The sequence below is a fragment of the Tenrec ecaudatus genome, chromosome 2 (genome assembly GCF_050624435.1).
Source record: "Tenrec ecaudatus isolate mTenEca1 chromosome 2, mTenEca1.hap1, whole genome shotgun sequence".
NCBI lineage: Eukaryota > Metazoa > Chordata > Mammalia > Afrosoricida > Tenrecidae > Tenrec > Tenrec ecaudatus.
The window spans coordinates 290,078,639-290,105,899 of NC_134531.1; the positions used below are offsets into that span (position 1 = coordinate 290,078,639).

At 46.6% G+C, this 27,261-nt stretch overlaps 1 protein-coding gene across 5 annotated transcripts in view; it reads right to left on the bottom strand.

Annotated features, from left to right (window-relative positions):
• The window catches only part of PHLDB2 (pleckstrin homology like domain family B member 2), a 128,010-nt gene that overhangs the window by 64,773 nt on the left and 35,976 nt on the right, over positions 1-27,261 (bottom strand). For all 5 annotated transcript variants that reach the window (XM_075542545.1, XM_075542542.1, XM_075542543.1 and 2 more), the window contains exons 3-5: positions 19,232-19,615; positions 11,613-11,756; positions 9,620-9,757 (exon numbers count right to left, since the gene is read on the bottom strand). In XM_075542545.1, the coding sequence (XP_075398660.1) occupies positions 9,620-9,757; positions 11,613-11,756; positions 19,232-19,615 (666 nt within the window). The remainder of the gene's footprint in view (positions 1-9,619; positions 9,758-11,612; positions 11,757-19,231; positions 19,616-27,261) is intronic.

Here is a 27,261-nt window from a genome sequence, read left to right on the forward strand (position 1 = left end):
GGAATTTGTCTGCAACTGAAAGGAGAGACTGAAGCCTGAATCACAGATGGAACCAAAGTGCAGGGCCAGACTCCAGGAGCCGCTCTCTCCCTTGAGTCTACTACCACCAGATGTTCCGATCAGGGGCATAATGAGAAAGCCTCGTAAAACAACGGACCAAAACATGATACAGAATTTCAAATTCTCAGAGTCCTGACTTACTGAACCCAGGAAACGGGGAGATGCCTCCTACACCAAAACACGCCAAACCTTGAGGGGGGTAGACTCTGACGCCACCTTCCAACAAGAAGGGGGATAGCGGAAAACAGAAGAACATCACCTTGGAGTGCTGTATTCTTTAAAACCCAAACCAAACCCGGCTCTCTACAGGAGAGCAAATGGACACCCATCGGCAGTCCAGATGAGACTGAGTTGGTGGGGATGGCACAACTGGCATGGAAATAATGAGAGCGTGGTGAAGCGGGCAACCAATGCCACGGAACATCCTGCACAGCCGTGGCTGCATGGAAACTTCCTTTGCAGTGTGCTCCTGTCTGTCAGGTTCCTGTCTTGCTCTTAATGCCGACGAGCAGTCAAACCGTCCGATACATCAAGATACGATACCATTTAAAAAGAAATCCAAGCGGAACAGCAGATCTCTCTAGGTGACTCTACTATGCAGCCAGAGCTGAGACCTGCTGCTTTGAAGTCAGCACAATGAGACGGAAGTACAGGCAAAGGTCCACCACGTGATGCTTCTCATGCAGACTCAGCATCGTGATAGAAGCCACCAAAAATTGTTCTTCGAATACCAGTCCTCACACCTCGACTTCAGAATTAAGAAGGCCCCTCTTTCAAGTGCCATCTCAACTGTGAAAAGTTAACCGTCAATTGAAAGGCCTAGAGAAAAGCAAGCATAAGACGAACTGTGACAGGTCCAATATCCAGTGTGCACGTAGAGAGAGAGAGATGCTGCATTTTCATTTCCAATGCAACATGACACTCTTTCTTTTCAAAAAATTATTTTATTGGGAGCTCATACAACTCTTATCACAATCTACACATCAATTGAATCAGACATGCCTTGATTCTTTCCTAGACATTCACTTTCTATTGAGCCCTTGGTCTCAGCTCTTTGCCACCCCCAAACCCCCGCCCGCCTCATAACCCCCAAAGATTGTACATTGTGATTATTTTCATCTCTCACATGGAGCGCTGTCTCCCTTGGATCAGGTTTTCTGTTGTTCTTCCCCCTGTAGAGCGGTGTATGGTTATGTGTCGATCATTGCAATTGGGTCCCCCTCTCTCTCTTCCTCTTCCCTTCTTCCCCCTACCCTGGCATCGCGATTCCCACTCACTCCTGTTCCTGGATTCTGTGTGTCGTGAGCACCCATCTCTTATCTATACCTGTGTACATGTTCCAGTCTAGTCTGAACTGAGAAGCATCGCTGGGGTGAGGAAGCCTCAAGGAACCAGGGAACTGGAGTGTGCTCCATCCATGCTTTCCCGCACCCTGGTGACTCCTCCCTTCCCCGTGGCCCCTCTGTGGGGAGATTGTTCCGCTGAAGATGACCGACCCGCTTTTGAATCATATGCATGATCAGGAGTGTAAAATCCGTTCAGGTCAGGCTTTGCCAAATTCAGAATGACTTTTTCTTTCTTTTCTAAATCTGGAGCATTTGGGGTTCTGGTGCTACAGAGAAAACACCCCGCACATCTACCCTGCCCACCAAATTGTTTGTATTTTGGAATTGCACAAGATCATGGATATGAACGAGCCAAAAATGATTGCTGAGACTCCATTCTCTGTCTGCTTCTACGGAGAGAGGTTTGACTTTATATTCCTTTGGGTGGTGGTGGGGGGAGGGGGGGGCATTGTCCTATTCTATGCAATCAATGGATATCTGGTGTAGAAAAACACCTGGAAAAATCAAGAGTACGGATTTATGTAATCAAATAAGCACCAGGGGAAAAAATAACCCTAATCTGGAATCCTGTTGAGTTAATCCCCAAATCCCAGGCTGTGTTTCCACTTCCTCTAGCCAGGGAGCTGACTTTGAAATGTAAGAAAGAAGCAGGGAAGGGCAGTGTGGACACTGCCTGTGGGTTGGCAATGACCTGACAGGAGCGGTAGTAACACTTTGCTGAGGAATGCTGGGCCAGGCTCTTGTCTTCCCTTGGCTCTCAGTGGGAGGCAGGATGGGGAGGAAGTAACAGGTACTTTGGCAAGATAACAATGGGGGAGACCAGTTAGCCAAGGAATATGCAGTGAAATGGGCTGTTGTGTACAGAGTTTAGAAAGTCATATAATTGGAGTCAATTTACGGAATACAATGATGTTGGCTTCATTCATACCTTTAGGTATGTTTAGTTGCTGAAGAGGTAGACCAGGGTAGTGACAAACTAATGGTAGCCCATCTGTGTGATACAGGAAAATGTCTGACTTCAGATAAAAGGATGGCTTGAGCTTTATGGTGAGCATGTGTAAATTGGAAACACACTTCAATAAGGACACAATGGATGGATGCACGGATGGTGGTAAGAGTTGTACGAGCCCCAATAAAATGATTTTTTTTAAAAAACAAACTCTGCATGGAATTCCAAAACACACCACTTCTGGTTTCTGTCTGCTGATCTACAGAAACGAGCTGCAAAAACTCCAAAAAAATAAGAGAAAACGGGAGGAAATGTTTCTTTGAATTTTAGAGTAGTCCAAAATCGATGAAACAAAGAAAGCCTATTCAACAGATGCATGCCTCAAAACGGACACCTCTGCCCCGCCGCTCTGAACGCAGACTGTGACTGTGAAGTAGGAGTTTGGGGGAGGGAGTTAGTTCCACAATCGGGCCTTTGCCCAAACTGACCTTGGAGGTTCCAACACTTCCCACTGCGGGTTACCAAGCCCATTAAATGAAATCCAAACCATTACTAGAACTGAGGGACGGGCCCCTCTCCTTTCACTGGACCCTAGAGAGGATGAGGGCCTCTTTGCTTAATACTTCACCAAATAAACAGCCCCTCTGTGTTGATGTTCACATGAGATACTCTTATTTCTTCGGGGAATATCCATGTTGACAGTGTCTCTGTAATGTGGCTACTAGGAACACACTGGGCAAGTAGCATGTAACTCAGGGCCATGTAGGAATAGGCTTATGCATGCCCTTAGTGGTACCCAAGGGCTGTGAACGCCTGAGTCCATTCAGACTCGCAGGGAGCCTAGAGGGCAAAGTAAAGCTGCCTGGTAGGTTTTGGAAACTGAAACTCTCTATGGGAGGAGAAAGTCTCCTCTTTCTCCCTTGGAGTGGCTGGAGGTGTGCTGGGCTATGGACTGGACAGTCTACTGCAATGCCAACAGTTGAAACCCGCTAGCCAGCCATTCCACGGGAGAAAGGTGAGGCTTTCTGCTCCTATAAAGATTTACAGCCTCAGAAACCTACAGGGGCAGTTCTACCGCTGCTTCAAGGTCACCATAAATCGGAACTGACTCGATGGCAGTGAGGGCTTTGTTGCTGTTTTGCGGGAGAAGACTGTGAGAACTCAGCTCAGGTAATAACAGCAAAAATGTTCACAAACATATAATGCATACTACTAAACTAGTCACAGAATTATTTCTACAGCTCATAGTTTATATGGTGATACAGACTAAAATTGATTATTTCAATTGTATATTACCACATATAATGTTATGGTAATAGTATATATGATATAGTTAATAAAATCAATTCCTTATTACATGGTATGCAGGCAATTCATACATTGTGAACATGCAACTTGTATAACCTATAGTGACATATCAAGCCCTGTAAAGAGTATCATATTAAGAATTCAATGTCTACAGAAGGGCTCCTAAGAATAAACAGGAGCGACTTTGCAACATGCGCTCTAAACCATTATTATTAATGTTATTGTGTTAACATGTTTTAGTGTGTCTGGATATGTTTCTTTAATGTTTCTTACGCATAGAAAAGTATACACTATGTACTACATGCTGAAGCAAACACTTACTAACTGACATCAGACACGCACCGTGCCTACCTGTTCTGACTTTTGTACCTAGGTAGAGACTGCAGAATGGAACTCATTCATATAGACACGTGTGTGTGTGTGTGTGTGTGTGTGCATACGAGTCCCGGAATTGGCACAACAGTTGATACACATTCAGCTGCTAACCAAAAAGTTGGCAGTTTGGGCATCCAGAGCCCAGAGCCAACTCAGAAGAAAAAGCCTAGACATGTACTTCTGAGATACCAACCACCATACCGAGCATAATACTATTCTGACATATACAGGATTGCCCTGATTTGGAAGCAGCTCAAAAGCAGCTGTGTGCGTGTGTGTCTACCTATAGCATCACATATGTACATGTGTGTATATATTTATTTTTATTATATACTGTAATTGTCTTGTGCCACCAAGTTGACTCTGATTGATATTCATCCCATGCGTTAGGGCAGAATTGATTTACACTAAATATTTAAAATACAAGGACAGCTTTCAAATCAACTAAAATAAATCATTGTAAAGACTGGGCTGGAGCGGCAAGGATACCCGGTCGTTGGTTTCAGCCCGCAATTGGAACTCTGAGGTGCTACCGGACTATTTTCCCTCTGGTTCCAGGCTTTGTCTCCAAACATCGAGGGCCAGGCTCACAGGATGCAGTGCTGACAGCTGACTCTGAGCCGGCCCAACAGGGAGATCTGTGCAGGTTTTGGTTTTCTCATTCTATGTTTTGTATGTGCCAACAGCAACAGGTGTATGGAAAGGAAACGCAATCCACAAGGGCAGAAGCCACTTCCTCCTTGTGTCTTACACCTGGCAGCCTGATTAACACACACACTGGCATGTGCATGCACAGACCATCACAGCTGTCCTGAAACTTGGCCGCATGTAGCTCTTCAGCAGGTGTGGGGCTCAGTGTTTCTGCTGAGGCCCAGCCTGGAGTAGCTGCCAGCAGGAAACCCAAGGACAATGTTCCCACTGCATCCTGGACAGTATTTTTAATATCTACTCCAAAAACCAAACTCATTGCCATTGAGTCAATGCTGGCTCATAGCAGCCCTAGAGGACAAGGTAGAGGCATCCGTGTGAGTTTCTGAGTACTCTCTTTTCGGGAGTAAACAGCCCTGTTCTTCTCTTAAGGAGCGACTGGTAGTTTTGAACTTCTGACCTTGAGAATTGAAGCCCAAAGTGTAACCACTACACCAGCAGGGCTCCCCTATCAGCTACTACGGCTGGATAAATGATCATAATATATATTGCCCTTTTAGATTTTACTGGCGAATGCAGAATAAGCACAACAAATACAAATCACAAAATCTGCTACGTAAAAGAGGACAAGAACAACAGGGAGGACATAAACTGCTTGGGCTTTGCTGAGGAGTGTCACTGAACAAGTCTGAGCCCTGACAACCCAGACAAGTGTGGAATATGGGGGATGGGCGGTGGGAATTCCAGGCAGAACCTTATCTATAAAGAAACGTGAGGGTTGGGATGGATCTTTTGAAAAAGTAGAAGAAAGCTGGCCAATGTGCAGGTGGTGTGAAACGGACCATGGTAAGAAATTCAGATTTTATTCAAAGTAGGGTGGGACAAAAAAAAGAGTTGTGTGTGTGTACACACACAATACCTCCTGGTGGTGGAGTGGTTACAAGTTGGGCTGTTAACTACAAAGTCAGCAGTTAGAAACCATCAGCTATTGGAAGGGAGGGAGATGAAAGCTGTGCGTGAAATATAGACAGGTGGATAGATAGATAGATAGATAGACAGACAGACAGACAGACAGACAGACAGACAGACAGATAGATAGATAGATAGATAGGTAGGTAGATAGATAGATAGCTGTCTATCTGTCTAAGTTACCTTGGCTGCTATGAAGAGAATGTTTTATCGAAATGGGACCAAATGGGACTGAATAAGCAATTAGAGTGCTTTGCCAGAGAAAGCTGTCAGTGGAGATGCAGGAAGTTGAGAAGCCTTTTGGTAATAAACCGGATTATGGGGTTCTGGAGAAAGAAGGTTCACAACTGACTTCTAGGCTTCCTGTCTGAGCATCTACTTAGCAACTTCCTGAGTAGGGGAAACTCAAGGCACAGCGGCAAGGGGAAAGAGAAAGTCAGGGTTCAGTTATGGGTGTGTCCACGTGGAAATACCTGTGAAACACCTGGGAGGAGATGCTGGGTAGGGCACAGGATATGAGTCAGGAGTTCCGAAAAGGGTTGTGGATGAGAAGCAGGCATTTCATAGTCACCAGCACCTAAAGATCACTATGAAGGAATGTGAAGATACGAGAGAAGAGGCTACCGATCAGAGACAAATACAAGGGCCTGGACAGGGGCTGAGGAACAAGCAAAGGAAACAAGAAGGAAAATCAGAGAAACAAGTAAGAAGAAGAGAAAGAGTACCCATAGAACACAGTGCACAGAGGCCAAGGGCAGAGCTTGGAAGGTCATCCCCAATCATGCAGGCTGCTCAAGAGCAGGGTGAGGGCAGGTGAGGGCTGGAAAGCACCACGGGGGTAGGCGACGGGCAGGTCTTTCCAAGTCTGAAGAGCGTGTTGACAGACTAGCCCAGCCTAAGTTAAGTGGAATGGAAGGAATCACCTGTTGGGATGCAGAGCGGTGAGACAGCACTCAAAGCGCATTGTTTGCCCAGCCTGGCTATGATCAAGAGAAGAGAGAGGATGAGGCAGCTGGCAGGAAGTTTATTGACTTATAGTTTTAAAAACTAAAGATTATTTTTCATGAAAAGGTTGGTGTGTCACACACAAGGAAGGCCGGGCAGGACGGAAGGTGAGACGATTGAAGACCGTGTAAAGGTGGGGAGGGATGACCAATGTAAAAAAATCTCTGATGGGAAGAAAGAGCCGTTCCTTGGTTGTGAGAAGTTTTCAGGTGAGTAGGCTACAGGGTCACCTCCGAGCCCCTGGGAGAGGAGGCTAGATGTCTAAGCAGAGTGAAGGTGTAAGATATGGGTGTTGTAAAATACCAATTCCATCTGAGAAACACAGAGGCACTGTCCCGCAGCATTTGGTCTCTTCTTGAGCTTGAGGGTCAAGATGGCGGAGTAACACTTCAACTTCAAGCCCAAGTTCTATCTCTACTGCTCTTCTCCTCCTCTAGATCGCTCACCCCAAGGGGGTTTCTGCCGTCTTTCATCCCTGATGGTGAAAACAATCCCACCTGTCGAGACCAAGTAATCCTCTAGCAGCTGCAGGAGCTCATTCCAAAACCCACACTGCCTACAGAGCCCTCCCCCAGAGAGGGCCTCAGTCACGTTGCCAAAACAATAGCAAGGAAAGATGGAGGCGGCTTCCTATCTTGAGTCTTGCATGTTCCTGGAGGCTGATCCCTACCTTAGACCTAGAGAATTGAACCCAACTCCACCTGCCAAGTGAGCCTTAGCAGTGATTTGACTCGAGTCACTTCTGTGTACCGGTAGGTGCTGGTGACGGTCTGACACATAGACGATGTGGTTGTTAAGGTGCCATGGATACCCAGCGACCCTGTGCCCAGCAGAGCGAAACACCGCCCAGGCCTGCTCCATTCTCGTAGTGGTTTTTATGTCTGAACCCACTGCTGCAGCCACTGGGTCTGTCCATCTTGTGAGGGCATTCCTCCTTTTCTTGTCCCCGACCCCCCCGCTTTACCAAGCATGATGATCTCCTCCAGGGACTGGTCTCTCCTGATGACATGCGCAAACAACGTGAGATGAGGTCGCGCCACCTTTGCCTCTAGAAGGATCCTGGCTGCACTTTTTCCAAGACAGATTTGTTTGTCCTCTAGGCAGCCCCTGGTATTTCCAATATTCTCTGCCAATCCCACAGGTGCATCGATTCAATGCATTCAAATGCATCAATTGTTCTTCAGTCTGCCTTCTTCAATGTCCAATTTTCACAAGCATTTGAGGCGATTGAAACACATCGTGGTTTGATTAGGGTACCTGAGCTCTCAAAGCACCATCCTTGCTTTTCAACACTGCAAAGGTCTTCTGCAGCACATCTACCCAATGCAACTCGTCGCTGGAGCTCTCGACTGCGGTTTCCATGAGCCCGGATTCTGGATCTAAGTAAGATCATATACTCGACAACTTCAATCTTTCCCCCACTTATCACAGTGTTTCCTACTGGGCCCGTTGTGAGGATTTCTGTTTTCTGTGCACTGAGTTGCAATCCAAACGGAAGGCTGCCATCCTGTACAGGCTATCCCATCTGTCTGCTCACAAAGATAGCGAACTGCATGGGTGAGGAAGGTGGAAAGGCCTCACAGGAACATGCTGCTCCATGTCTCTGTCCCACAAGTTGCACGTATGACATAAAGGATTTAATACTAATCAGTACTGAGACAAGACATCAGATGCCTCTTGCTGCTTGCTGTTCTCAGTACAGTCTCTTTGCAAAGCCTCAGTGGTTTACTGGCTCTTCTTACCAGGCAGAATGAGAAAGCCAAGCCTTGGAGTTTTAAAAGGAAAACGTTTCTCCTGTCCAAAAGGGCGCTTTACTCTTTTAAAGTCCGGAAAGAGCACGAGCATTCATACATGGTAACATGCAGAAGGCCTGCAGTTTAATGTGGACATCATCAGGCAACCAGGCAGTCAATGAGTAATTTTCCACATGCTTCCATTCCCCACAATGACACTTTGAGCTCCTTCTCTGGCACGGGGATCGACTGCTCTTCTTTAGAGGCTTCGAACAAAACAGAGACTTAAAAGGAAGCTACATATATCAGCCACTATTTACACCCATCACCACCAGAAACGTCTGAGGCTGAAATGGTTTAGCACTTTCTCAGCTTCATGGAGAACGTGGGGGAGAAGGTAGAATGCAGCAAAACCCACTTGCTTTTTCTCTTCTAAACCATCCCAAAGTGCGCGTTTCAGATCCAATTTTGTTTCTTGCGGGCTTATTTCCGTTAGCACTAACTCCAAAGGGGAAAGGGGAGTAATGTAGAGCATTTCCCAGAGGAAATAAAAAGGACAAAGATGAAAGACCCAGCTTCCACCTTGCATTGCAAGAACGGCGCGTGATTATTTCCTACACTCTCTAAAAGCTCTCGGCTAACATTCAGACTGTGGCCTGCAGGGTGGAAGTAAGGCCTTTCCCAGTGTCAGCGTCAGCTGGGACTCACAGGCAGTTTGCACTTGGCAGTGTGTAAAGCTCCTCCCAGAACATCAGTGTATTTTTCAGACAGCAGGGCACTCCCATTGAAGACAATGACGAGGCTGGGCAGCAGAGAGGAATGGCCCCCATTCACCTTTTTAATACACAGAGCAATGAAAAGAGGTGGCCATATTTGATTATGCTTAATTCATCCTTCCCGGGCACCAATAGCAAAGACAGAAAAGCTATTGGAAAAAAAGCAACTCATTCGCCTGGAGTATGAGGTGCTGCCATGAAGATCAGCTCACCTTTGATAAGCAGTTTGCTCTTCCAGCCTCCTAGAATATCAGCTGCTCAATACCTCACAACCCTCCACTGGTGACAGCTCACCTGGTCTTACCTTCTCTCTGGTGCCACCGTCGTCAGGAACATGACTGAGAAGCCCACACGTGTGGTCGTGTCGCTCAGCCTTAAACTCACTCACTCAGCACCCCTCCCACCCCCCACATTACCACGAAAGTTACAGTGGGATGGAAGTCTCTTTACCTTGGTCTTTTCACCAACGATGTTTTTCTCCAGTTCTGCGATTTTCTGGTGTAGGTGATCCAAAATCTCCTTCTCCTTCATAAGTTCAGTTGCTTCCGATTTCTGTTCTCCATCCAAAAGCGCACATTCCATGTCCAACTGAGAATACAGAGCACAGTTCAGAAACGGTTTTCCTCCCAAGAGGTGCATTTTTAGTAGCTACAAATTTTTAAAAAGCAATGCCGGTCAGTCGTATTTTGGAAGGTATCCCAGAAAGTCACGTGAGACTCGAGACTTCTATAAGAAAGCTAGAGACGTTGGAATAGCTTTGTTAAGAAAGTTATCATTAAATTTTTCTCCTATCGCCCCATGTCAGGGCACTTCTCAAAGATACTTTTCTTCTTGTCTTAGACTCAGACTGAAGGATAACCCATCCAGGGAGCATCCATATCTTTGTCTCCAGACCAAGAGAAGTGCGCGTAATAGAGCCCAGCATGAGAGGCGTGTGCTCTTAGCGATGCCGGCAGGAGGGGCTTCGGAAGCCTGTGTGTAAGATGACAGGCGAGCAGCCCCCTGGCCCCTGATGGAGCTGTCTGCATCATCTGTGATATAGATATGCGGCCACCTCCAGCTCCGCCCCGGGTAGAATCATTTGCTTCTCCTCACTCTACGCGAGTGATAAAGGAATTGCCACTGTCTTTCTTCAAGCATAGTTATAAAACACTGTGTCTGCTTTCCAGTGTCTAAACCTATAAAAGGCGGAGCCTCCATGTCTTTCATTCATGTGTGAATTTCTCTCCAGGGCCGGCCCGACAGCTGGAGCATAGCAAGCAAATTCCGTCGTAAAATGTTTGTTGGACGCAATCTTAAATATTAAATACCCCAGGCCTGGGTCCCTCAGCTGACAGACCTTGTAGAAAAATAGGCATTTGTTAAGAAAAACCCCAAAAGACATTAAGCTCATTAAAAAATGCCTTTCACATACAACTCAACGGTAAAAAGACAAACAACCCCATTGACGGATCTATGGGCCATGGATATAAAGATATGCAACTTTCCAACACACTTGAAGCTATGCTCAATATAATCAGTCATGATTGATGCAAATCAAAGCTTGAATGAGATGGCCATGATTAAAAATAAAAGTAAAAAAGAAAAACAACTGGTGCTGGAGAGAATGTGAAAAAATAGAAAACTTCATTCACTGCTGTTGGGATTGTGAAATGGCACAGCCACCATTGAAACCAAAAAGGTGTTTTCTGAAATAGACACAGAATTCCCATATGACCCAGCACTTCCCCTCTTGGAATCTGCCCCGATGCAAGGAAGGTGAGGAATGTGAACGGACACGTGCACACAGTGTGCACTGCAGCAGTAGGCACAGCCGCCACAAGAAGGAAGGAGGCCAAGTGGCCAGCAACAGCTCAACGGGCCATCAAAAGGCAAAACACATACACGACGGAGCACGACTCAGCCTAGAGAAACGCCACTCTGATACATGCCAGAGCCTGGATTAGCCTCGAAAACGTCACGCTGACTGACATGAGGTAAAACGGGACAAATACCGCATAATTCCACTTCCATGGAAAGGAGCATAGAGCCCTAAGGAAGGAGCAAGGGGACACTCAGTGCGTAAGAGACACTCAGCTGCTGTGAAGGGCGATGGAAGGGGATTCACAGCATTGGTAGCATGACACGATGAATCAAATGAATGTCACTAAATTGGACTCCTTGCAATAGCAGATGCTTGGCTCCTGATCACCACCAATTTAAAAGGCATAACATGTATGCTTCACCCAATTTCCAAAGAAGAGAAACAGAAATGGTAAAAACCAAAAAAGGCACTTGCCCTACACATGGTATCCCTTCAAAGGTTTGCTCATGTTGACAGCAATGGGCTTAGCTTCCAAAGCCCGGGCCCTGAAGAGAGTCAATATTTTTTAAATAAAAGGAAAAGTGGAAAATGGAGATTGGGGAAGGGGGAAGGGGTGGGAATTCAACTTATGGCTTATACCTCTCGGGAAGATTCATCCATTTGGTCATTTATATCCTTGATCTTTTGTTTCAGTTCTTCAAGGTTGTTCAGAATTACCATCCGGGTTTCTTCCATCGTGGCCAGTTCCTGAATCCTTGATTCTTCACCGAGACTCTCTGGGGGCTGTGGGGAGTCAACACAGTCAAGGGTTACTCACAATTCTATGGCAATATTTCCCAATTCACACACCAGCTACGGGCTTCCTATTTCACAGGCGCCATGCCCATCGGGACTCTAAAAGCGTTCCTGGGATTGTGCAGTTGGAGGGAGCCCTGAGTGCATATTCCCGAGACCGTATCAGACTCTGAAGTTAGGTTCATATGAACACCTTAATTCGCAGATTCATATTTGTGATAAAAAGACGAAGGTGGTGCGGCCCAGGGAAACTGAAGTAATTCCGCCAGGCTAGAGAGCATTCAGCTCCACAGAACTCTATGCTAGACAGAGAACACTTGGACACCAGGCTGCCTTCATCAGAAGCTCCACACCACCTCCCGTTTATAAATGAGCAATCGCTTTTCAAACACGCTTGAACATCTTTGCCACGGTGTTGGCTGTAACGGCTGTGAAGATCTGCCAATGGGCATTCAAGCTTCTTATGTTGTTTCTCAACACCAGGTTGAAAATCAAGGTCACACTGCAGTTGGCCCTGCTTCACTGAAATGTGTCACAGCATTAGTTAGTAACTAGAAATATATATATAGGCTTTATCATGTGGGTAATCCTCAAAATAATTTAAGAGCAACACATTCCATGCTAAATTCCTAAAGCCGTTTCACTTTTGCACCTGGTACTCTGTAATGTAAGACACTCGTGGTGGTGCCACGTGGCCATTGGGATCTGAAACTGGACCCTGGCCACCCTTGGTGACATTATCTTATGGAATAGCTGCGTTCCCTGGCCTTAACAAGAAATAAATTAAATGGACGAGGGAGTACTTAGACTCACAACCCGAGAATGACGAACGTCCAGGGAAGAAATGGACATTGTCACTGAGCTCCACTACCCAGATCGGACTGCTTCTTATTCCAAGACCCCCCTCTGAAGTCCTCATGGAGGTGCCCTGAGTGGAAACCGACTTCACGCCAACTAGTTTTATTATGGGAGAAGAGGACGGAGAGTTTGGAAAATAGTCTCTCCGTCCAAGCATCTCAGTCTACTTGCCTGGGATATCATCTGACGGTGGCCAGTGTTTCTGTTAATCAACGTGTTTTAAATGTAAAGACAATCACTAAAGGCACATTATTTATTTAGTTCACCTTTAGCTTGCAAAGAAGTAATTTTTTTTTTGATCCGCAAAAACTATGGCATTTCACAACTGAAAATTGAGAACATGAGCCCAGGCAAGTAAATGATTAAAGGGGAGACTCACTAATTATAGACAGGAATATCCAAATTAAACACAGAACAGTTTGACGTCCCTCATTAAAGTCACCGAAAGTACTGCATGGTCCTGATGATTTTCAGCTATACTTCATTTTTCCCTACTTTGCCAGTCTTTCAGGAGTGTCATGATTGAGTCTTAATGGTATGCAGCCCCCTGAAGCTCTGACATTGCACTTTTTGTTTGTCATCTTAAAGCCAATAGCTCATCAACTAATAAAACAGCCTGTGAACTTTTCATCACAGACAATGGATCCCATTGTCCCAGGACTTAGCTGTTTGTTTGAGGCCCCAGGAATGCCAGTGGACCGGGAATGGCATTCCAGAAGCCTAGCAGGAAAGCCCTAGGATGGCAGCATCCTGAGGGGCCAGTGGTGACATTGCATATTCAGTTCTAAATGGCAATGTGGTTTAAGAATATGCCTCCCACTGGTGGAAGCAGAGGATTAGAAAACAACCAGCGAACAAGCTATAAACTATAAACTTTGTAAGTAGACAGGGAACAGCGGAAATTATGAGTATCTGCAACCAGCAGGAAGATTAACTGTGCCCATTCCAAACACTTGTGGTCCAACAAAGTATGAAAACTATCCCGAAGTATCAGTAATCTCACAAACAAATACAATTTTGCTGAAGACAATATTTAAGTGGTTTCAGCAGAACATCAACTGGGCAATGTCAGAAGCTGCATTCAGAAGGGCACATGGAACAAGGCAGACATCAAATGGATCTTGGCTGAAAGCAGAGAACTCCCAAAAGAGGTTTACTTCTATTTACTGAGGATGTGAAAGGAGTCGACTGGTTCTGATCATAACAAACCATGGATAATAGTGTGAAGAAGGGGAATTTCGGAACATATAACTGGGTTCATGCGGAACCTGTACAGCAGGGGTCCTCACACTTTTTAAACAGGGGGCCAGTTCACTGTCCCTCAGACCTGTTGGAGGACCGGACTATAGTTTTTTTAAAAAAACAAACAAACCATGAACAAATTCCTATGCACACTGCACATATCTTATTTTGAAGTTAAAAACAAATAGGGCAAAAACACCCGGCGGGTTGGATAAATGTCCTCGGCGGGTGGCATGTGGCCCGTGGGCCAGAGTTTGAGGACGCCTGCTGTACAGAGACCGAGAGACAGTCGTTCAAACAGAGAAACACTGCGTAATTTGGCATCAGGGAAAGTTTGCATGGGCGTGAGCTGCTGCCTGACCTTGCAGTTAGCAGCCCAGTGATAAAGCCAGAAGGGCTCTTTTGGTCCAACCCATTAGGCCTACATATTTAATAATCGTCTAAGAGGCTCTTTTTAGCAACGAATGCCATCCAGGAAATGATTGGGTTTATTCCTTTAGCTACTACATCTAACCCAATAACTCCAAGAACCAGTCTACATCATTGGTTTGTAGTAGAATGGGGTATCCTTCGATCAACGCTTGTTCACGAAAGAATGAATGGAAATAGAAAGCCTAGGATATACCACCGACTGACAAAACTTTAGTTATGGTGACAGAGAAAGTTGAGATTAAAAAAAAAAATTGTCCCTTCCTTGGAATTCACAGAACATCTCACAGTAGGAGAGAGGCTGGGTGGTGGAAATGTTTCACACGCGCGTGGCTACTGACGATGAGGTTGCAAGTTAGAATCTACACAGTGACTTGTAGATGCTACAAGAAGTTCTTGGAAGATGGCTTGGTGATCGACTTCCAAATCATCCGCCATCACAGCCCTGTGAAGCTCCGTTCTCCTGCGACCTCCTCGAGGTCGGCGAGAGTAGGGATAGAGTTGAAAGCAACTGTTTCTCACAAGGACGGGTGGAATTCCACTGACACAGGGACGCGCTTCAGTAAGCACTTTAAACCTGCATGTGCATCCCGGGTTACACCATCACTGAGGGAACATGACCCCCGAGAAAGGGGAGAGGGAGGCGGGGAGCCACCCTCTACACCTGTCTGGTTTTATTGTCATTGTTGCTTTGTACATCCCTTCTCTCTCTTTTTTTTAAATAATTTTATGAGGGGCTCATACAACTCATCACAATCCATACAGACATCAATTGTGTCAAGCACATTTGTACATTCGTTGCCCTCATCATTCTCAAAACATTTGCTCTCCACCTAAGCCCCTGGCCTCAGCTCCTCATTTTCCCCCTGTACACCCCTTCTTACAGACCTCCTGTATCCAAAGGAAATGGGGTGCGGGACTTTCCACTCCAGGAGGAACAATTACCCAGAAGACAAGTGTGATCTGCTCTAAAGTCAACTTTTACCGCAGGTAGCTGTCGATTCACAAAGAGCCGGTCAAATAAGCAAACTTTCCAGACACCTAAATCTGTAAACTCAAAAACCAAACGCGCTGACAATGAGTTGATTCCAACTCATTAGGGAGCCTCCAGGACAGAGTACAACTCCTCCCGGAGGATTTCCAAGACTGTCATTCTTTATGGGAAAAGACAGCCTCATCTTCCTCCCTCGGAGTGGCTGGTAGTTTCGAAACGATGACCTTGTGGTTAGCAGCCCAAGGTGCAACTGCTACATCGCCCATCGGGGCTCCTACAGGATTCCTAACTATTAAAATCTTTGTTTCACTAAGGGTACACATGCTACGCTCTTGAGCAGTACTTCAGTGTCCTTCTTCCTCCAGGAAGAAGAGCATCCCCACGGCCATATCTTTATTTACGGAATTCTTTTAAAATCTCGCTCTCCTGCCTTGAGGTCATAGGAGACAGCTTCCAAAAGTTCAGGAGATCATTCCTCTCAGCCAGCATGGCCACGCTCAACTTCAGAGGCCTCCTCGCCCAGCGTATTTGAGCAATGAAAAACATCTGCCGGGATCCACTTGCTCACACACAACATCTGTCTTCTCCAGAGGATGGCTGCTTCTCCAAAGGCGGTCCTCGGAGCGCGCACACAGCTAACAAAGACCGGGCAGGCCTCCACCTAGGAAGGAAGGCGCCCTTGAGCATTAGGGTCTTCAAAGTGCTGTCACTGTGGGAGAACATGGTTGACAGCAGCTTGGAAGACCACAGAGGAACCTTGGGGGACCAAGAGGAAGCATGAGAATGATCGGACACCCCAAGAAACTCACTGACTCCTAGCGACCCCGAGTACAGAGCAGAACGGCCCTGTGGGTTTCCAAGGCTGAGCATCTTCACAGAAGCCCACGGCACCTCTCTGTCCACGGAGCGGCTGGTGGGGTCACATGCCTGACCTTAGGTTAGCGGCCAAACACTTTAACCACAGTGCCACCAGGGCTCCTGCATGTCTTGAAGCATGCCACTAGTTTGAACACACAGAAATGGTTGAACTGGTGTGTATATTTTGCTCTGAATATTCTCAACCACCACAAAAGGAATAAAATTAAAAGGGGCAACAATTTTTTTAAAAAGAAATGTGCAAGTTTTTCAGATGAAAACAAAGGGGGGCTAGGGGAGGAGATGAGTCAGTCAGGGTGCAATGTAGCACCGATAAAGAATACAGCTTTCCCCCAGATCCTGGATGCTTCCTTCCCGCCAACTACCATGATCCGAATTCTACCTTGCAAGTCTGGATAGAGCAGAGGTTATACACTGGTGCAGATAGGAGCTGGAGGCACAGGAAATCCAGGCCGGATGATCCCTTCAGGACCAGGAGTGTGAGGGGCGATACTGGGAGGGTAGAGGGTGAGTGGGTTGGAAAGGGGGAACCGATTACAAGGATCCACATTTGACCTCCTCCCTGGGAGATGGACTGCAGAGAAGGGGGGTGAAGGGAGACGCCGGATAGGGCAAGATATGACAAAATAATAATAATCAAAGGCTCATAAGGGAGGGAGGAGCAGTGAGGTAGGGGGGAAAAAGAGGACCTGATGCAAAGGGCTTACGTGGAGAGCAAATGCTTGGAAAATGATTAGGGCAAAGAATGTACAGATGTGCTTTATACAATTGATGTATGTGTATGTATGGATTGTGATAAGAGTTGTAGGAGCCCCTAATAAAATGTTAAAAAAAGAAAAGGAAGGGGGGAGTTCAACGGTAGCCTGGTGGCTGGTGCCAACCGCTCAGATTCTCCAGCGATTCATTCCTTCCACCACCCCCACCCTCGCCCGGATAGCCCAGCTTCTACCAGCCACGATGGTGTGGTCACCAAGAGGAGGGATCTAGTCACTGAGGGAGTCCCTGGTGATACAAATGGTTAAAGAACTCAACTGCTCATGGAAAGGTTGGGGGTTCGAGTCTACCCAGGGGGATCTCAGAAGAAAGGTCTGGTAAACTACTTCAGAAACACGCGTCACTGAAAACCCCGAGAGCTCAGTTCTAGCTCTTGTCACATCTGGGGTCACTCGGAGCCAGAATCAACTAGACAGCAACTGCTGTTTTATGTTTTCAAGACAAGCAAGGCCATTATAGGGAAGGGAGAATAAAGCAATTGATGAGAAGGCATCCGGGAATGAACGTGGGCGAAGTGAAAGCTAGGGAGCCACAGGACGGAGAAGAGGAATCAAGGAGCGGGGAAGGGGTGCAATATTGGGGGGGGGGATGTTACTGGTGGTTTGAACTGTTGACTTCAAAGTTGGTGGTCTGAAATTTACATCCCCACCTAACAGACACATTTAAAAAAAACAAAAAAACCTCAGGCAATGAGGGAATGGATTGATGAGCAAGGATGGAATGGTCCAGAGCCCTGCTCTATATGACAGGTGAGCTCAAGAAGTGAGGAAAAGAAAACAAATCAGAACACTGAGTACGCTGACACGTGTCTGTCTCTGGATCACGCAAAGGGATAACAAGCTTGGCTGCTAACTGGAAGCCTGGAACCTGAATGTCAGCCACTGAAATCCCTGCGGAACACAGTGCTTTTCAGACACACGAGGTTATAAGGAGACGGAACTGATTCGACAGCAACTGGGTTGTTGAGGGGTGTGTCTATACTGCATGGCTGTAAAGGCGTAGTGAACATCGGGAAGGTACGCAGGGTGCTTTTAACTTTGTCCAACTCTCAATTGTACACCCGGAAGGGAAGAAGTCCGGCTCCCCCTCTACCCTCCTAGAGGCAAGAATGGCAAGACTTCGTCTTACATCTTTTGGGCAGGCTGTCAGGAGAGACCAGCCCCTGGAGAAGGGCACCATGCTTGGTAAAGCGGAGGGGCAGTGACAAGGAGGAAGGCCCTCAAGCAGATGGCCTGACATAGTGGCTGCAACAATGGCTCAGGCACGGGAACAAATTGTGGGGATGGTGCGGGACCGGGCAGTGTTTCGTTCTGTTTGTGCGTAAGGTTGTGGTGGGTGAGAACCGACTAGACGCGATGGTGCCTAACCACCACCACCGCCACAACAACCCTACTGTTATAGATTGAACAACAACACTACTGTTATAGATTGAACAACAACAACAACACTACTGTTATAGATTGAACAACAACAACAACACTACTGTTATAGATTGAATTCCCTCCCCCAAACACGTATCCACTTAGCAAGGTCATGATTCTCACTACTATGTTACTAGTCTCCACTTGGTCATCTCGCTACTATGTTACTAGTCTCCACTTGGTCATCTCGCTACTATGTTACTAGTCTCCACTTGATTATCCTATGGGTTACTGTAATCCTCCCTGATGCTAATGAGGCAGGATGTGAGGCACTGACGATAATAAGGTGGGATACAAGCTACAGGATTACATTGTACCTTGAATCCGTTTCTTTGGGGATATAGAAGTGATTAAACAAGTGAGCAGGAACCGGAAGGGTCCTCATGACCTCAAGAAAAAAGGGCTGGGTTCAGGACTTGTCTGTTGAACCTGAAGCCCCTGAACCGAGAACGTACCAGACAGATGGGAAACCTGATGCCAAGATACTTGATCACCAAGGAATGCCAGGACTGCAAGTTCGGAAAGGGGACAGGACTTTCCCCCCATGCCAACGTCAAGAGAAAGCCTTGCCCTAGTGCTGATGCCCTGGGGGTGGGCAGCTACCTCCCAAACTGCGAGAGAAAAAGCTGGTGTCTCAGAAGCCATGACCTTGTAGTATTTCTGTTACAGAAGCCCTGCATAATCTCAACACCCCCTAAAGTGCTACAGCATAATTTGGTTACTTATGGTAAGCAGGCAAATTTGCTGATTTTCACCAAAAAGCAATGTGGATGACCACCATGATACACTCTCTCATTTCTTTCTAGTGTATATGCACAGCCCCGGATCCATCCGGCAGCTTCGTAGGCTTTTGGCTCTGCCAACATTACCTTTGGCACAATACTTAGGTAAGCAGACTCGCCGGAAGCTTTCAGGAAGGCAGAAGGAGGGAGTGGAAATGTCCTGTTGAGGTCAGGGAACGGTTCATCGTTCCGGACGCTCCTGGAGGACAGGAAGCTGGCGCTGCTCTGGCTGAGGCTTCCCAGGCTGGCCACGTCCGAATCGTGGAGCGAGCCATTCCGGGGGCTCCGGAACTGCAGATCGGGGTTCATCAAGCTCTCTTCAAACACAGACTCCTCGTCGGAGAACTGCAGCTTCTCCAGCTCCTTGTTGATCTTCTGCACGTCCGCCACAGTGGTGCCGGTGGACAGTCGGCCCTCGGGCTTGGTGTACTCTGCACACAGGCTGAGAATTGTCTCCAGACGCTGACGCTCCTACAACACAGACGGAGGACAGAGGTCAGAGGGCTGGAGGAATGGAGGCAACTCCCTATAATCCTGCTACATAGAAACCACAGGCACAGCTAAGGATGACTTCCCACCTTCTCTTATATAAGGATCCATGTGAGAACCCCAGGGAAAGATGCTCGATTCCAAACCATGACTCAATTGGGGCTGCCCCCTAACTTGCCCCCAATCTGACAGTATTAGCACTCAGTAAGTCTATTCTTGCTGTATCAGTACTCTGGATCCATCAGTGTTCATTTGGACTTATCTCCCTTTTCTGTCCACCCCACCTCTTTGCTTATTTACCTTTGACAATATCTAGCATTTTTAAAATAATCCTTCTTGTCGACTTAACATTTGTAATAAAGTCTTTTTTCCAACGGTGTTTTATTATTCTATTATTGGATAACAAAAAAGGCCTATCATGTTTCAGCTTTTTTTCACTTGAAAAGCGTCAATATTTTCACACCGCAAACCAAACCTACTGCCGCCGAGTTCGATCAGACTCATAGCAAGCCTAGACGGGGTTTCTGAGACTAAATCTGTCCAGGAGTCACACGGCTGGGGGTTCAAACCGCTGGCCTTGTGGTAAGCAACCTAATGCTGACAACATGGAGCCCTCACGGGCCCTTAGTCACAAAGCACATTTTAAAAACATAAATGGGACGGGGCTGCTATTTCCAACTGCTGATTGGAGCCTATTCGTAAACGCAAAATTCAGAAGGCAGTTTATAGTTTATTACGTGAACTAGGAGGGGATAGAAACAAGAAATAGGAACCGACCGATGTTAAGTCCCTGATTTCCCTTCAATGCATACATTAAATGACCAAATAGAACTCATTAAAAGTATATCTAACTTATGTCTGCTCTCTACAGTAACCCCCAAAACCCAGTATGGTCTAGCTTAATAAAAGCTAAATAAATAACACACTCGCTGCCGTAGACAGTGCTCACTCATTGCCACCCCTTGCGGATCTCTGAGTCTGAAACTCTTTGGGGAGTCTTTCTCCCGTGCAGCTGCTGGGGGGTTTGAACTGTCAACCCTGAGGATCTCAGCCCGGCGTGTCACCAATCCACCAGCAGGACTCCTCTAGCTTCATCCAAGGGACCATGCAATACATTCCCATGAGCCCCACCTCCTTTTTACTGCGGGAGGGTCTTCTGGTCTCCAGCTGTGGTTCTGTCCTCAGGGTCTTCTCCCATGGCCGGCACTCACACCTGCACACCCTCATCCTGTGCTCCTCTGCTTCCTCTCCATCCAGGAACTCTGGGGTTTATCTATCTGTGCAGCTACCCCCAGCTGCCAAGCCCTACCCACCTCAACTTGTCGGGGAGGGCGGGAGAAACAGCCCCGATGGCCTTATTTTAAACTTCTGCAGCAACCTAGAAAAGTCTATGTGAGAACGAGGCTGTAAAAGACAGTCTGCGGGGGCATATGTGAGGAGCAGACGGACAGCAGAGACTACCTTTTACCCTTCCTTACCAGCATCTGTATTGCAGGCTAGTCTCCAAATCGAGTTCCCTTCTTCAGCTCAGGCAGATGCACTTGAAACATCTAAACTCAATCTTGACAGCTATTGATAAACCTAGAGTGCATGTCCATCGGCCTGGGCAATGATCTTACTTGAGGTTATCTGAACGTGGCCAAGGTACCATTTATTTGAGTAGAGGCCCAAGGTCCTTCCACCACCTTAATACTAAACCTATAACTATAGACACATCTATTTCCCCATCCATATATATATATATTTGCATGTACATGTCTTTGTCTAGACCTCTACAGATGCCCTTTGTCTCCTAGGGTACCATTTATTTATAAGGGCTCAGCGGAAGAGCTCCACCATCAGAAGTCTGAAAGGGACTTTTGCAGCGTCTGAATACACGGCAGAAGCCCTCCCACATCTCCTTCCCAAAATAGTTCCTGCGGCTGCAGTGCTCTTGCTTACTTCCCGCGGGAATAAATGATCCCAGCCCTAAGATGAGAGCTATTTCACACAGTGCAGTCTGGAAAGGCCCGTCCACAGGAAGTTTGGTCTACTGGTATCTGCTACCTTCCTGTTCTTACCACCCCATTCCCAGCCCATCTGCCCAGGCTTGAAGCACAGACACACACGCAAGGCTACTGTCCCCAACTGTAAATGAGGCTCAGGCCCCACCGAGACACCCTGGGGTCCCATGAAAGCCGAGTCAGAGAAAACTAAACGGATGACAAACAGTGCGCCAGACCGAAGTCGGCAAGGCATTTCGGAAAGCACACCAAGAAAAGTCTTTTAAGGAAAGCCCTAAACAGAACCCCCCCACCCAAGATAATTCTCCCTTCAACACACAATACTGAAGTCGTGTCCCTTTGCCACCCACCACACTCGTTTCCTCCAACCCCAGCACCACCCCCACCCCACCCCACCCCAGTCCCCACCCTGGTCTCGAACTAGGGTGACTGCTCAGATTCGAAGCCAGAAGTTGGCAGCTGCTGGTGGGTCCATTCCCACTCATGGCCGCCTCGTGTGTATCAGAGCAGAACTGCGTTCCACAGGGCTCTCAGTGGCTATTTTTTCAGAAGCAAGTCACCAGGCCTGCCTTTCTTCCAAGGTGCCTCTGGGTGAATTGAAGACTGCCACCTTGTCAGGTAGCAACCAGTACCTTAACCGTTTGTGCCAGCTGGGGCTCTTTAGGAAGTTTCTATTAAATAAGGACACTGGAACATCGCGCACGGACTGTGAGTGGCCTGGCACACTGCAGTGTGCAGCTTGCTGCCTGCCACTCGGCGTTCTTTGAATGTCACTTGGCAATCGGCTGAGCCAAGGTGGCTGCCCGCCCTCTCTGAACGCGTTCTTTGAGCTCTCCAGACCCGACTCACCTTTCCAAGTCCACAACCTCTGAAAGGCCTCGGGCACCAAACCCAAACCCCGCACGCATTGCCAGTCAATTCCGATTCCGAGAGATCCGACAAGACCAAGCAGAACAGCCCCTGTGAGCTTCCGAGATGGTAACTGCTTGGAAGTAGAAAGCCTTGTCTTTCGCCCTCCAAGCGGCTGGTGGTTTCAAATGCTTTACCTTGTGGTGAGCAGACTGGTGGTTTCGAACAGCTGACTCGTAAACTTTTGGAATCAATTTTAAAAGTGCAAGCCAACCCCACTACTCTCGAGTCGGTTTGGGTTCATAGCCTTGCAGGGCAGAGGAGAAAGTGCTCCCTTGGATTTCCCAAACGATAAATCCAGAAGGGAGCAGAACGCCTCACCTCTCGCCTTCGACATGGCTGCTGATTTCAAACTGGTGATCTTGCAGTGAGGATCCCAACCCGCAGCCCAGCACGCCAGCAGGACGTGCCTGGTCTAAAAATGGGCAGCCAGCTGAGACGGGTTAGGGCTGACCACAAAGCAGCCGCATTTCCAGAACCATCCCAACAGATGTGAGGCCTCAATCAGGTGGGAGGATCAGGGGCAGAACCAGGAGACAAGATGAACCAGGAGACATTTTAGGTTAGGGTGCAAGCGTTCCGTTCCCTGCTGCTAAACAAAAGGCAAGTTGTTCAAACCCACACCCACGTGTTAGTTGCTGCTGTGGAGAAAAAGATCCGGTGCTGGATTCCAGCCCAGGAAACCTGATGGGGCAGTTCTGCTCCGTCAGCGACAAGTGGCTGTGAGTCGGAAGGCACTCCAGGGCACAAACAGAATTGGTTTTAGCGATCAGATCAATCCCACGGGAGGGCTCTGATTACTTCTCTTTCTGGGTCCATTTCTCTGGCCCTCCCCCACATGACATATGGCCATGGGCCTGCAGCGGCCACTGGAAGGGGAGAAGCAATACATGTCACGCCTGCTCGCACAGCACGGCCAAGCGGCCCTCCAGACGGGGCTGGCATCAATCCACACCAGCCTGGCAGTGCGAGTGAGAAACACACCTCCTTTGTGTAAGCCCCTGAGTGATCCCACCCCTCCTCGCCCCGCTTTTTTTAACCCACAAATAAAGCCATACAATAAAACCATAAAAAATGCAGTTGTCTGATTCACCCTGGCTCGTGGCAATCCCATGTGTGTCTGAGTTGAAACGTGCTTTCATGGTTGTGACCTTTCTGAAGAAGTTGCCAGATCTCTGCCAAGGCACCTCGGGGTGGATTCAAACAGTCAACCTTTGGGTTAGAACCACGGGCTTATTTTGGGCCCCCTAGGGCTCCTTTATGACTACAATACCCTGTTTGATTTCAGGCAGGTGACTGGCCCCAAACTTGGAGCTGAAGGGCTCGGGGATCCTATTCAAGGAAGCTCCGTTACTGCCTCAGACATTGCCTTAGAGTTGTTTTTTTACCAGCTTAGAAAAAATGACCAGCATTAAAAAAAAAAGTGACTCAGTCGGGATAAAAGACCACAAGGTTGGCAGTTCAAACCCATTAAGTGCTCCTCTGGAGAAAGATGAGGCTTTCTGCTCCCGTAAACATGTTCCCGCCTGAGAAACCAACAATGCCAGCTCTTCTCTCTCCTGGCGGGTCACTGTGAGTTGGACTGGACTTGAGGGCAGTCATTGTGTGCTTTGGGTTGGTTTACATATATGGAAATAAGAAGTATTGGTGTCATGCCGTCTCTTCATGGAAGTGTGCTTAATCTCTGGCTAAGAATCTTATATTCCCCTGACTGATTTGTAATTCTGCCTTCAAGCGTGAGTCTAATAAGGCACGAGGTGCTCTATTCTCCAACACTGAGTTTCAACCGCAGGTGCACATGCACTCCCACTGGTGCGCTGAGCTGGACTGACACCGTGGTCGCAGCAATGGGCTCAAGCATGAAGGACAACCGTGAGGAGGACGCAGGCCCGGGCAGGGTTTCGCTCTGTTGTACCCAAGGTCATTGTGAGCTGGAACTGATGCAGTGGCCCCTAGCAACTGCGCTCTGAGAAGCTGTCATTTGAAAAAAGACACACATCATGTAAGAGTGCATAACACGACTGTCTCGGCACGGACATTATACGGGGGTAAATTAATTTCTTCCTCAAGCCTGACAAAGGCTGGCTACATAAAAAGTATTTTAAAAAGCAAGCTCATGTGATCCACATGACCGTGATCATTTCCACAGGGGATCTAAGAAAAACAAAGCCAGATGTTTTTAGGCCTTTAATGGGCAGTGTTTCAGAAGAACATCCAAGAGGTGCTGCTGGATCCCCCTCTGCTAAAGAAATCATGTTACAGCCCCAGCCAATTAAACAACTACAACCAAACACCAGAAATCCAGTACTTTCATTGGTTTACAATTCCACCTCAGCTTAATCAAGGTCGGCAGGATCTGTTTGCTTGTTACCCCTGAAAATCTCTAGTCTATAAAACACAACTGACTAAATGCTTTTAGAATTACAAGTGATATCTTGCTTCATTAAAATCTCCACATTGGAAAAATCTACGCTAAAAAATAAAAATAAGGAATAGTTTTCATGTCTTAAGTAAGTGGTAAAATGAAAAATAATTAGAAAATCTATGTTTTAAAAAAAGAGGTGTACTATCATGGAGTATTGTAATGCTACTATTTATAAGAGATAAACCAAGTGGATGACTTTTTTCATTATGAAAACATACAACGTGCTTTAACACATACAAAGAATGCAACATTAACAAAAACATGGCTTTCCTCAATATTTGAGATGATGTCTGAGAGAAACAAAATTTTCCTTTTTCACCAAACAACTTTTAAAACTGTAATCTCTGCCCGATAGGATTGAGGTTTTGGTCTTTGTAATCTGATGGCAAAGAATGGTCTTTCAAATTTCCAGCAGTCGTTCTATGATCAGAAGAATAATAAACATTCATGAAACAAGTTCCTTTTAATTTGATTCAGAATTTTCTTAGAATTTTGTCTCTTCTTAAAATATATGCCACCATGCCAGAACTGTACACACGGCCTGCTCTGACACTTTCTGAATGTTGGAGATCCATTTTTGCAAATCTAAACTCGGCAACACAACACAACCCACAGAAAGGCGTCCTTCCTACCATCAGTCACACCTTACCACTGCACGGTGCCTGGCTGTTTCAGATTTGAAATACGCATCTCAAAGATTTTTGCTTCTGGGAAGACGGAGTAGACATACTAGGGCAAACCAGAAAGTATTGTTACAAAATCATAGAGATCTCTATCTAACAAAGTTAACATGGAAAGCTATTGATTTCAGTATATCAAAGTCTATCTGGGTCTATCCACTACCGAAGGATTTATACGTGATTTATACTGTATCAAAATGACATTTTGGGCATCCTAAGGAGACTCAAATCATGCTCCTTTCAAATGCTCTTTAAGCTGTGGAAAGAGAGAGGAGCCAGAAGGGGTGGGATCGGGGCACTTAATCTCTAGGGTAAAATCTCCTGATGAACTTCTGGGAGAACAGCCCCTGTAAAAGCATAAAGAGGTCTATTGTCCTGGTTGGAGGTAGACACAAATTGTGCTGCTTTCTTGGCCCTTCTTTCACTAATGCAGTGTCAATTTTCTTAAAACTTCTTCCTAATAAGCATTCAAGGTTGTCCCGTGTCCTTCAAGAAAATCGATCAAAATCAACCCCTTTAGGATCTAAAATACAGTCACCGTAACCTTCTTACCTATCAGTCTTGAAATGACCTGGATAGGCAGATCCCATCAGAGGCTACTGTTATAAATGGACCTTGTTTTCTTCTTCTGGTCCGAAGGCTCCCTAAGGAAACTCCAGACAAGTGTATTACGGAGAGAACTTGTCCGCAGCTATCCACTGATTGCAGAGCCACGGTGAAACAGTTCTGGTTTAGAAGAACCCCAGGCAGGTTATGGGCTAAGACCCTGGTAGCAATACTTTTTCAACTTCCCCTTGGACATTTTCCTATTCCTTCCAGTAAATACAACTAAAAGATGCTACTAAGGATCTAGGGACTCCGAGAAAAACGCAGCAGTGAGTTCCCTGGGGTTTCTTTTAGCCTCCTATCCCCAAGACGTGGTGCTGGAGAACCCAGGAAGCCTGAAACAGAAAGGAGTGAGCATACCAAAAAAAAAAAATTTAAGTCTCAACAAAAGACTGCTCTCTCTATCTAAAGGACCAAGAAAGCAATAGTCTTAGAGTCAGGAATGGCTCTAACCACCACAGAAAAAATGGAGGTCCCATCTCTACTCTCAATTACAGTCTCATTAGAAAGCCTATACATCTCTCCTCACCAAGTTACATAATAAGGAGTTTCAACTGCCCATCACCATCACCACCACCACCACACACTAAGTGTGTGTCGGAGATGGCTGAGCAGTGAGGGATTTTCATCTCCACTGGGAAGTACCTGAGTAAGGGGCAAGGTACAAAAATCAATTGTATATCTATAAATTACTAATAAGCATACGGAAATGGAAATGAGAAATACATTTAGGTGCAAACCTAACAAAATGGGTCTAGGACTTCTAAGACTTGTATGCAGAAAAATGTGCCATTCCATGAAAGAAATCAAAGGACATCTAAAAAGGGAATAGAGAGACACGCAATGTTCATGGATTGGAAGAATCAACATGACGAAGAGATCCGTTCTCCCCCAATTGATAATGTGAATTTAACACACTTCCTATCAAAACACCTACAAGGTTTTCTGAAGATATAGAAAGGCTATTCTAAAATGTATTGCAAGAAAAAAAAAGTGGGATGAATC